General features: G+C 41.6%; 2 protein-coding genes across 2 annotated transcripts; one reads left to right on the top strand and one right to left on the bottom strand.

The window, feature by feature from the left end:
* Positions 1–1,027: 1,027 nt before the first annotated feature.
* Positions 1,028–6,253, bottom strand: tram1 (translocation associated membrane protein 1). Its single transcript, XM_068747829.1, has 11 exons — positions 6,118–6,253; positions 4,907–4,970; positions 4,156–4,274; positions 3,950–4,066; positions 3,798–3,856; positions 3,621–3,705; positions 3,349–3,419; positions 3,139–3,243; positions 2,885–3,028; positions 2,519–2,670; positions 1,028–2,314 (listed from the first exon to the last, which is right to left on the bottom strand). The coding sequence occupies exons 1-11, from the start codon at positions 6,238–6,240 to the stop codon at positions 2,244–2,246; spliced, it is 1,110 nt and encodes a 369-aa protein (XP_068603930.1). The 5' UTR covers positions 6,241–6,253; the 3' UTR covers positions 1,028–2,243.
* A 1,812-nt stretch (positions 6,254–8,065) lies between these two features.
* Positions 8,066–9,535, top strand: xkr9 (XK, Kell blood group complex subunit-related family, member 9). Its single transcript, XM_068748230.1, has 3 exons — positions 8,066–8,382; positions 8,615–8,826; positions 8,904–9,535. Exons 1-3 carry the CDS (start codon positions 8,066–8,068, stop codon positions 9,533–9,535), a joined length of 1,161 nt encoding a protein of 386 aa, XP_068604331.1.
* Positions 9,536–11,142: the final 1,607 nt, after the last annotated feature.

Raw genomic sequence — 11,142 nt, 5'->3', positions numbered from 1 at the left:
AAACAATCTGCAAAACATTACAAGGCTCTACATGCATCACAAATGAGCGTGTCCCAGTTACAGAATGCAATCTTTGTTTTTACTGCGGTCAACTATCCAAGGCAGGCGTTTTCTTTCAAGTGAATCCTGTCAGACATCGCCACCTAGCGGCCGGCGAGTAGGTTGCATGGCAACAGGGTGGTTTCTTCTAAAGGCAGAATCGCTCTAAAGATTTTTTCCTCACTTTTTACTGTCTCAAAATGCATCAAACCTTCAAAGACGAGCTTCTCTGCTGCTTCTGGTAGAGTTTCTGAGGAATCTTAGCGCATTCCTCACGGGCAGACCTCCAGTTATGTAATATACCTGGGTTCAAAGTGCAGCAACCACCTTTATCAGATTATATCAAAAGACTTTCTCTGGGATTAATTTGAGTGAGTGTGTCAGCCATTCTGGATTGAACTAGGACTTCTGAAGATATGCCCCATGCCATTGTCCTTTTTCTCGTCAGCACATCTTTAATTCTTCCTCCTCCAGGCCTACAGTAAAGGCTGACGGGCGTAAGACGTCCCAGTCTCGTTTCGTTGCTCTGCTGAAGAGCGCCCCTAAACTTCCACAGGTTATCGAGAAGATTTGTTGCTGCTGGAGCCATTTTCCTGTGGCTCTACTGCCTCACAAGTCACTGAAGGTTTGCAGTGTCTTTTATGAGGGACGTTAGGAAATGTCACTGGTAAACACTTTTACCAGTGAATTAAATGGTTTGATTTTAACCAAATTACTCAATTTGTCCTGCTGCACACTGGAAAATGAACATAACTTTTTACTTGTTCTGAGTGTTGTGAGCTCGGCCGGTTTACATCGTAACACTAAAACAACTCCCCTACCCCATGTTTTTGCATGAGGTTTAATCACTAAACCTCTATTGTAACTCAACCCCCCCCATTTAGTATTTTGTTCATTACTCAAAACAATATGGGATAAAATGTATGCGATAGGGTTACATAAAGTAAAACCCTCTCCTTACGATAAAATAACTCCGACAGCTTCTTTTATAACAAAACATTTATTTTCTTCTAGGACAGAAAGGCCACCCGGACAAATTGAGAAAACCACGATCGCTGCTGATCTACCGCCAGAAACAACCATGACTCACTTACTGCATTCCTAATAATAGTGGATGGATTTCGCTTTTCAAGAACAGGCCAGCGTTTCCTTGGCGATTAATTTGTGCACTATAGCTCCCTGCTCTCTGTAGCTGTGTGGATGCATTTTATGGCATGTAAGTAAAAAGGCTTATATCAACAGTCAGGCTCACTTGGCACAGTCAATAGTGGATTGGAGCAAAAAAATGGTTTCCATTCCCATCCCGTGGATTTGCAGCAAAAACCTTTGCAGATGCTCGTAATAAGCAAAAACGCAAGAGCAAATGAACACAGTAAAGCCGTTCCATTTGAACATCAAACGAAGAGGGACTGTGCAGCTCAGCAAAGGGATGTTTTCGCTTGATCGCTTATCAAGTTCTTTCTAAAAGCACTAAAATCTGACGTCAATGCAAGAAACATTCTATATTGTGTTTACGAAGCTACTCTGAGCTCCAGAAATCAAAATGCTACGTCAGGTCAGTTCTACCCAATGCTGAACTGCGACTGGAATTACAGGGTGATGTTTGCTTTTTCTGTCCACGAGTGTTAAAACTTTAACATGCCATTCATTTTGATAAGATACGAGTCCGAATCAATGACGAGGCTTGAATGGCCTCATGGAAGAAGAAAAAAAGAACTGTAATTGAAATTACTAGTCTGTTTACAAAAAAAAAATACTTAAAAGAGGGATGCAAGCTGTTGATGAAAAACGGAGGGAAAGAAGTTCCAAAAACGAGCTGGAATATACAGCATTTAGGAAAAATCGTGCAATCAAATAAGTTGGGAGAAACATTCAACACTGAAGTCATCGTTCCTGAAATGAAAAAAATTACACCCCCTGTTCAAAACAATATGTATCAATAGGCACTTCTTAAATAAGGTCGTTTTTCATACTTTATTCTGAATTTAATCTCTGTTTCATTGAAGATGGTACAGCAGAAAACCTTATTCCTAAACAGAGGCTTACGGTTTTGACTGATGCATAAAGCCAAATGCATTCCGGCCCTGGACGTCCAGCTGGGAGGTCAGTTGTGTGTGTGTGTGTGTGTGTGACCTGAAAAAGCATGGATGTGTCGGAGGAAATGTTGGGGAGGTGGGTAGAAGGGGATCGGGAAGAGAATGTGTTCATGACGACTTCTCTTTTCTTGCTCTTGGTGCATCGGCGCTGTGTGAGCTCACTCCGTTTACGCCATTGGCTAGAAAAAAAAAGGGACACATCCAAATCGGTTACTTTTCCACATATAACATGCATTTAATATTCTGACTCTTATTGCTTAATCTTTTGCTTCTAATTCCAGTTGCCTTCTTGGGTGAAACGGAGGGAGCTTTAACATACATTGCACTGTTTGAGCTAACGGACCAGCACTCTGCAGACGGACAACCCCCTGCTCCTTTCTCACCCTTGTCTTTCTTTGATTTGCTCTTGGTGGGAACTTGTTTCTTTTTCAGGGTCTGAGCTTGGGCATGCTCTCTCCATCGACGCAGTTGAAAGTTGATGAATTTCCACATCATGAAGGCTTGAGTGAGGCAGATGGCAGCCAGGACAGTTATCCTGATAGAGGAAGGAAAGAGTCAGATCCACCCCCATGATAAACCCCCATGATAAATTAAACTCCAGTGCAGCAAATAGCAACTGCTGTACCATGGGATAAAAAAAGAGGAGAACATCCTAACAAAGTTGGCACCGTCAGACGTGAAAAAAGTACACAAGTCCTGTTAAAATTATTACTAGAATTTCACAAGACGTCCCTCCCAGATATGCGTACCTGACAAAAAGAATGTTAAAGTTTCCTGCAGCCAAGTCAAAGCCTTGGTTCTCTGCTGTGGAGAGGCCAAAGCCCACGGTGAGGACAGACAGGGACAGCGTGAGCAGCCGCGCAAGGACGAACAGGACTGCCCATATGGTGAAACTGGAAGACAAGAGGACGGACTTGGAAACCACATCTTATACTTCTCACCTGAGGTGCTTAAAAAACACAATAAAAAACTGAAATATTTACAGTTCAAAAGGAGAACTCACCCTGTCTGTCTGTTCTCGTTGCTAAAGTAGATCAGGCGGGAAACGTGGAACAGGAACTCGACAAAGTAATGCAACACAAGAAGGACCAGACCCAGGCGGTTCAAACTGTAACACACGAGGAGACACACGAGTCCTCATTGCAGGAGTTAATGGGGGGGGGGGGGGGGGTTATCACACACATAAGTTTAGGCGTTAAGTGGCAGCTCTTACTTCACTATGTAGGCACCTGCGATGTGGACCAGGTACAGGGCGATGTACACGAGCTGGCGCGGAATGTCCTCCTAAACGGTAAACACAAAGGATGGGAGGGCGAATGTGGGGGAAATATTTACAGCAGCATGCCGCCATGTTCAATTTCAGTAAGGACAGAATGCTCCTTTGAAACAATGCGTTAGAACTGGGGAAGTTAAACAGGATATAGGCTCAGCATTCAAAAACAAAGCACGCCTACAACACACACACACACACACACACACACACACCTTCTTTGTCTTTTGAAAATACATCTCTGGGAGTGCATGCAGCCAGTAGCCCATCTGACAAATGAAGTAGAATTTCATCTGGAATCTGAAAACGAGAGGAAATTATATTAGAAGAATCAAATGATAAAAAATAAGCATTCAATCACACAAAATAGAAGAACGAAAAATTGGACTTACGGCATCAGCGAATGGGGATAACCTTCCCACAGGGCAACGGGGTTGGAGAAAAACTTCTCCTGAGAATAAAGAAGCATTTTAGAATTGAAATTCTGACTAATATTTGGGTCTGTAAAAGCGCAAATCCGAAGCGCTCCTCTGCTTGTACGTACAGAAAGCAGGATGCTGACGCCCCAGCCGAAGGAGAACAGGTAGAAGGCGCTGAGCTGGCCCGACTCATTGAACTTGCTGTGCTTTGTTTTGGAGAAGTGCTTCTTCCTGTTGATTTTCTGCAAAGAGGAAGAACAGTGGACTTGTTTTTGTTTCGTTTCCGTTCCTCACCGTCTAAAATCTGGGCGCTCGCGCTCGTCTCACTTACATCCAGCACATACTCCTGCATGATGGCGTGCATGATGATGGCGACCAGCATGTAGAAGAAGACAGTGGCCAAGTCCTTGATGCCGTGGTGGAAGTGGTTCACCGCAGTCTCCTCTGGGCCTTGTGCAGCACAGACACAAGACACACACAATTGCCACAAAAAAAAAAAAAGGAATAAAAAAAAAAGCATTTATTATTACATCTCAATTTAATCTGAGTACATCTTGAGGGGCCGAGGGCAGAACCGCATGACGTAATCAATCTAATACTATATGTAAGCATGGATAAAGAAAAGTTAGGATATCTTTACCAGTTTTTTTTTTTTTTTTAGGTGCCAGGGTTTCTTTGTTTAATTTGATACAAGCTGTAAATGAGTTACAGAGCTGGTCAGTGTCTGAGATAAGAAATGGAACCAGCTGACAAACCTCCAGCCAGCACACAACAGGCTGAGGCCGAACATTCCTACAGCAGCATGGAAAGTTGGCAAAGAAACGGTTAACGTTGAAGTGAGCAGGACGCGATCTGAGAGACCGATATTACACCGTAGCCCAAATTCACCAAGAGCAACCTTACCACAAGAGAGTTTTTATAAATCAGTAAATTAAAGTGGCACTCTCAAATGGATTTGAGTCAGGGCACGCAAGAATCCAAATGAGGGGCTTCCATCCAGGCAGATCATAAAATCCAGGATTCTTTAGAACACATTCACTCATCAGCCGTTCCCATAACGACTCCAGCAAATTCAATCTTACCATTTGTTGAGATTGTGACGTTGTACTGGACGGTAATGAATAACACTGCAAACTTGGAGGTGATCTAAAGATTAAAAAAAAATTAAATAATGTACACTCACATGCAAATAATCCTGTTTTACAAATCAAAGATTACTTAAGATCAATACACTTTTATGTTAAAATACAACGAGGAAAAACATTGACACAATATTAAAAACATTTTAAGAAAAGAAAATGTGATAAAGTACTCTGGATCAATTCTTTAAAAGATTATAGATTAACAGTCACATCTGTGGTAGGAAAGTAAACATCCAGATGTGCAAACGTGTTGAAGGAGCAGCAAATACATGGAAGTTCTCATTCCTCCTTGACAAAAGAAGAAGAAGAAAGAACTACGTGGACATGGCATTGAAATAAAATAGCACAGGTGGGTTAAGTTTACATTCATAGCATCGTTTTGAAACGGGGGAAACGTTTCAATTCGGATTCAACAAAATCAAACGCGTGCATTTTATTTTGTAACTCAAAACAGGAAGTGGTCGAAACGATCGAGCAGTCGATATCAATGGCGCCGCTTTTACTCCTAAATCAAACATGTTCGAAATCAAGCAAACGCATCGGTGGAAGTTGCGCAGATGATACGAAGCTCGTGTGGTTTGAGCGTCGAATCCAGTCCCGAACGCCGCTAAACAACAACAACAAACAACAAAAAAACAACAACAACAACTTTGAAGTTGTGCGCAAGCGGGTTTCTCCGGTGACAGCCGCTCTCCGTCGTGCCACGTAACACATCCACGCTGAGCCCCACGGCGTTGCACAACGTTGTGACGGCGTCGGTGCATTGTTGTGAGGCTGCTGCGCGATTAGATAAGGTCGTCGAAAACGTTAAACAAAATAAAAATAAAATCGTATTTAAAGCACAAATTTCGGCCTTTTTTTTTTTTTTGACAGGTTTAAATGACCAGTTTCACATGAAAACTGGACCCATAAAAATAGTTTTTTTTTTTCTTCCTGAAAATAATTTAAAGGTGAATTGAATGAGTTCAGGACTACTTGGAATAAAAAAACAAAAACAAACAAACAGGACGTCGTCGACATAAAAGTTTCGATGACGGTGGAAAGTCGATGGATCAAACAGGCACGGTAGATTCCAAGAGAACCGGACCGGGAGTACGAGCATCCCGGGTCCTAACCCGAACTAACACGTTCAACATGCGGACGGGACTTACTTCAAACATCAGCCCGAGAACGAACACCATAGCAACACAGGAAACTATGTCTGCGTGGTTCTGGATGACAAACTCATGGCTCAGCACCGGTGGATTCTTGCTCGTCTTTTTCCGTATCCCCATGTTGATGCGGTCAGGCCCAACTTTTGCTTCACGCAGGGAAGATGGAGGCGATATTATTATTATTATTATTATTATTATCCTCCTTCTGCGCGAGGTCCTCAATGCTGCAACACGCAAAGGGCCAGGGCAGGAATTGAATGGCGTGTCACTCTTTCTGCGAGTGGGAGGCGTCCACCGGGAGACCAACGAGACTCTTCACGGACAGAGAGAGGCAGCTGAAGGTTTGTCGCCACCTAGTGGTGTGGAGTATTAACGCAGGCCACAGCCTATGTTTACTGTTTCCCAGTTTTCTACAGACTTTATTTCAAAATTATTTAAGATATGTGAGATTTCACACCTGATTTAATCAACACAGTTTCGATTAAATTATTTTGTTTTTGTTTTGTTATATCTCAAAGTAGCAGATTTTATTTGAGCCCTTAAGTAAAACATTCTGGACCTGTCAATTTTTGTATTTCTTGGCATTATTTATGACGTTGGAAGGCAAAATCTTGTCCCTAAACCGTAACAATAAAGAAAATTCAAATAAAAAAATTCTGAATCATGACAGTGACACAGCACTGTTTAATATTTTTTACTTTTTCCCATATATTTTTCTTTGGTGCAGTTTTTAAGGACCGTGATGTTATGCTATCTATTTTTAGAACGTATACAAGAGTTATAGAATCCGCATATCAATACAGAGCAATATGTACCTACAATTTGTCAATATTAGCTTACATTAACCATAAACTATCAAACCAAAATGTCTGGAGCTTTAAAAACCCTGTGAGCCATTTAATTGAGTCTGAGTCAGTTGTGTGAATAACTCCTTTCTGCATTCCAAATGACAGAATATTCCCGGGAGATTCCTCAACACTTCACTACAGGATGGCTGATTTGACTAAGAACGTGGTGTAGACTATTTTACAGATGACATGCTCTCACACAACATACAAGAATGCAAGTGCAGGGCTGATTATGTAATCACATTGTTTCCGGCTTGAGGTGGAGCTTGTCATGTGTTCCAGAGAGACGGACAGACAGAGCGCTCCCACATGCAGAAGTGATTGCTTCTGAGGACAGTACAGCTTCTACCATGGGGGGAAAAAGCCTGCTAGGTAAGTTCACTTAAAAACAAACAGACACTTGTTTTGCTCTGATTTGTTGTGTGTGCATCTAACTTTAGCTGTGATCCTTGATCTTTATGGACAAAGTGGAAAAAGCGTTGAATAAAAAAATAAAATGATGAATGAATGAATGAATGAGTTATTAAAGAGAACATCACTGCCATTTTGCTGTCTTGAATTTATTGTCCTTTAAAATATTTTTTTGTCACTAATGTTTATTAAAACAGTACCTCATTAAATAGATTAGAAATATAACCAATTTCATTAATGTAAGAAAATGTCTGTAATCTTTTCAAATACTCATTTTTGAGACGTGTCAGAAGAATATTTTATACGCATCATTTTGTCATTTCTACTAATAAGCAACATAGATTATTTTCTGATAGCGATTTTATGTACGCTAATTAGCATGACTCCATAAAACGCCTACGATAAAGACCAAAGAGCAGGTGACTGGTACAGCTGACAGCAGTCACGTTGTGTTGGGAGACCTCACCCCTCTTATGCAATCATCTGATTTTACATTGTGATAAATATGCACATGATCTTTTGCGTGTTTGCGTGATGGGAGTGATTCTTTTGTTTGTCATTGTTTTTCAGACTGAACAAAATGCCATCTGAGCTGCTGGCCTCCAGCACGTGCAGCTTTCCTTCAGAACCTTCAAAAAAGCCCCAACTATGAATTGAACTCTGTGAAAACTGAAATTTCCATCAAAATGCTTCACTCAGACTTTCAGTACACTAAAGTGCGATGGCTCTTAGCCGTCGCTGGACTCCTGTTGTATGTGGTGGACATCTGCACAGACGTTGGACTGGCGCTGAAATATTTTCGAGAGAAACATTTTGTGTGGACCGGACTGACTCTCGGTTTCGTTCTGGTCGGGCTGCTGGTGACGCAGGTGTTCAGCCACGCCTGGTACAGGGACGACTTGAATGATATTCAGATCACTCCCGAGGGAACACAAACTATCTCAGGCATGTCCAAAGGTGGACTTATTGTCTGGCACTTTTTTTGCATGGGCATCTTTACCAGGTATGGAATTGAACACTGATAATGAACTTCAGGAATGCGTTGCAGCTGAAGACGGATATAGTATATTTGCAAAGTCATATTTACTAAAGAGCGTCTGCTAAAAAACTGGATCAACCACATTTTGACTTTAATTTATGGAAATGTTTTTTTTTCCTTTTATGCAGCAGCAAAAATAAATGAACGCGTAACTGATGCCGGACTTTGTTTTTCACTGTTTTCCACATGGCTCTAGGTATTATCAGCTACTAAAGCAAGGCTTTCCCGTGGTTTGGACGACAGGAAATCCCTGCGCAGAAGAGGACAGGAAAGTCCATCACAACTTGTTTTGCTTGGCGACTGATCTGAGCATGCTCAAGCTCTTCGAGTCTTTCACGGAAAGTGCTCCCCAGCTGCTTCTACAACTGTACATAGTGCTCGGCCATGAAACCTGTTCAGTCATGCAATGTGAGTGAATGCAGAAGAAGGTCATTTGCTGTCGCTTTGGCCTGTCTTTATTTGTACCACCTGTCTTTTTCTTTCAGACGCTTCGATGGCGTTTTCCGTGTTTAAACTCGCTTGGGCTCTGGTGGAGTATCGCCGCTGGCTGCGCAGGTCCCTCCCCAATACCAAGAGCATGCCTTCTGGCCTCCCCACCGCAATCTACCTCCTCTATAAAATATGCACCATCACCAGCCACGTCCTCAGCTACTCCCTCTTCCTCATCCTGAGCACCTACAGCACAGTAGCCCTCACTATCCTCTGGCTGCTGGGTACAACCTGGGCCCACTTGCTCCACACAAACTTCTGCTCATCCAGAGGCCTTGAGTTTCTGTACCGAGCAGTGATTGGATTCATCCTCACGTTCACCTTTTTCAATGTCAAGGGACAGGACACCAGATCAGCCATGATCGTCTACTACTCATTGTATTCTTGTATAAACATTTCGGCTCCTTTATTGCTCTTTTTTCTGAAGCCAGATCTGCTGACAACCAGGACTCTGCTGGCATTGGGTGGTTTAATCTTTGGGTGTTTGGGGGTGGGGCTGGTGTTTCTAGTGCTGTATTACCTCCTACTGCATCCCAGAGACCCAGTTCCGGAAGCAGACGAAGTGGACAGCTCGGGAAATGTAGCAGAGACCACAATTAGGATAAAGAAATGTTTACAACCTTGCTAAGAAAATAAATAAAATAAATCAAGATCATTTTGAGGCTTTTTTCAAGTCTGCTTTTGGGGGGTAAAACAATTCTGAATATTAAACCAAGAAAAGAGAAAATAAATCCATTATCATCCCTGATAAAAGTTATTAAGTGCATTCATTAATTAGGTCTACCTCTAATTATTTTTCTTTTTCTTTTTCTTCTTTGTTCTTTTCTTATTGTTTTCTCAAAGAAGAAATGACAATGTTTCATATAAAACAGATTTATTTGCTTTATTTATTAAAATGTTTGTTATAGACATTGTTAGTTACACACAAATATTTATTGTTATTACTATTGTTGTTGTTATTGTTGTACAGTACTATATTTTACTTGTGTGTTCAGTCTTTCATCCTGTCACACTAATTATTTAACACTGGGGGGCGCTATTGCACAAGCCAACTTTTTCTTTTAGGTGAAGCAATATATTGAAACGAAACGAGCAAAAGTTATTCTGAACTTCACCAAAGACGTCATGTTACCACCCTGTTTGTATGTTTGCTGCTTAAATGTTAATTTCGCAGAATAAAAAACTTTGCAAGCATTTCTTAAATGCAATCTAAACTAGAACTGACTGACTTGTGCCATTTCTTAGTTTGATTTTTCCATCCATTCTTTGAAATTGTGCGAGCAGCTAATGTTGTTTTTTTCTTTCCTGCTCACATTCCCCTTATTTATTCCCCACAGACTTTCTATTGATCTCAATTATAATAAATAATGATATTTAAAAGCACATTTCTTCCCCACATACGTTTTTACAACACCTTAAAAGGATGCTCAGCGACAGTATGGATGTCTTCCCGCCAGCAGCATCTCCTCCCTGATGCCGAATATTAAAGTATTACTCTGATGTTTCACACACTAATCCTCCAGAAACTCAAAGGTGGCAGATAAAACATTTCCCTCTCCTCAGACATGGTGAACACATTGATCATGAATGAGCTAACAAGCAATAACAAACCAATGCTAATTTTGTTTTGACTACCAGCAAAATATTGTGTGTGTGTGTGTGTGTGTGTGTGTGTGTGTGTGGCTCGACCAGGCCCATCGTGAGCTCACCTGGGAGGAACGTTGACAAACCGCAGGGCCTGGAGTGCACAATGCTCGTTGGCTCTCAAATAAAATCAGGCTTCCCGCCCTACTTCTCGACTTTGATTCAGCCAAGCTCAGAGCTTTTTGACTTGTTTACTCCAAGGGGCCACTTTAACTTTCATCTGTCAGTTGTGCCTTGTCAGAATCACTCTATAAAATGACAAATTTAAGCGAGGAACTGGTTTTGGAGAGGAAATGAATCACTGTTAGGTAATTACCGCTCCGAATTCAGTTTCACTGAGAAGCTGTCTCCGACGCTTGGCCTCTTATCGCGTCTTCCTCTTGGTCTTTTCGTGTCTATTCAAACGAGAGTAGACATAGAATATAGGAATAGAATAGATAGATGTATGTTGTTAATGTAGCGCCGTTTGATAGACTGCTGTGATCTTACCTTTGGAACCAAAAGGATGATATTGCAGCACCTGCAGGGAGGAAATGAGAAAATGACTTCATCCTTTGCATTTCATATAATGGATGCTCCCCTCTCTCCCTT

The sequence above is a fragment of the Brachionichthys hirsutus genome, chromosome 14 (assembly GCF_040956055.1).
Source record: "Brachionichthys hirsutus isolate HB-005 chromosome 14, CSIRO-AGI_Bhir_v1, whole genome shotgun sequence".
Taxonomy (NCBI): domain Eukaryota; kingdom Metazoa; phylum Chordata; class Actinopteri; order Lophiiformes; family Brachionichthyidae; genus Brachionichthys; species Brachionichthys hirsutus.
The sequence above is the reverse complement of the archived record's forward strand: the minus strand, read 5'-3'. Positions and strand labels throughout refer to the sequence as shown.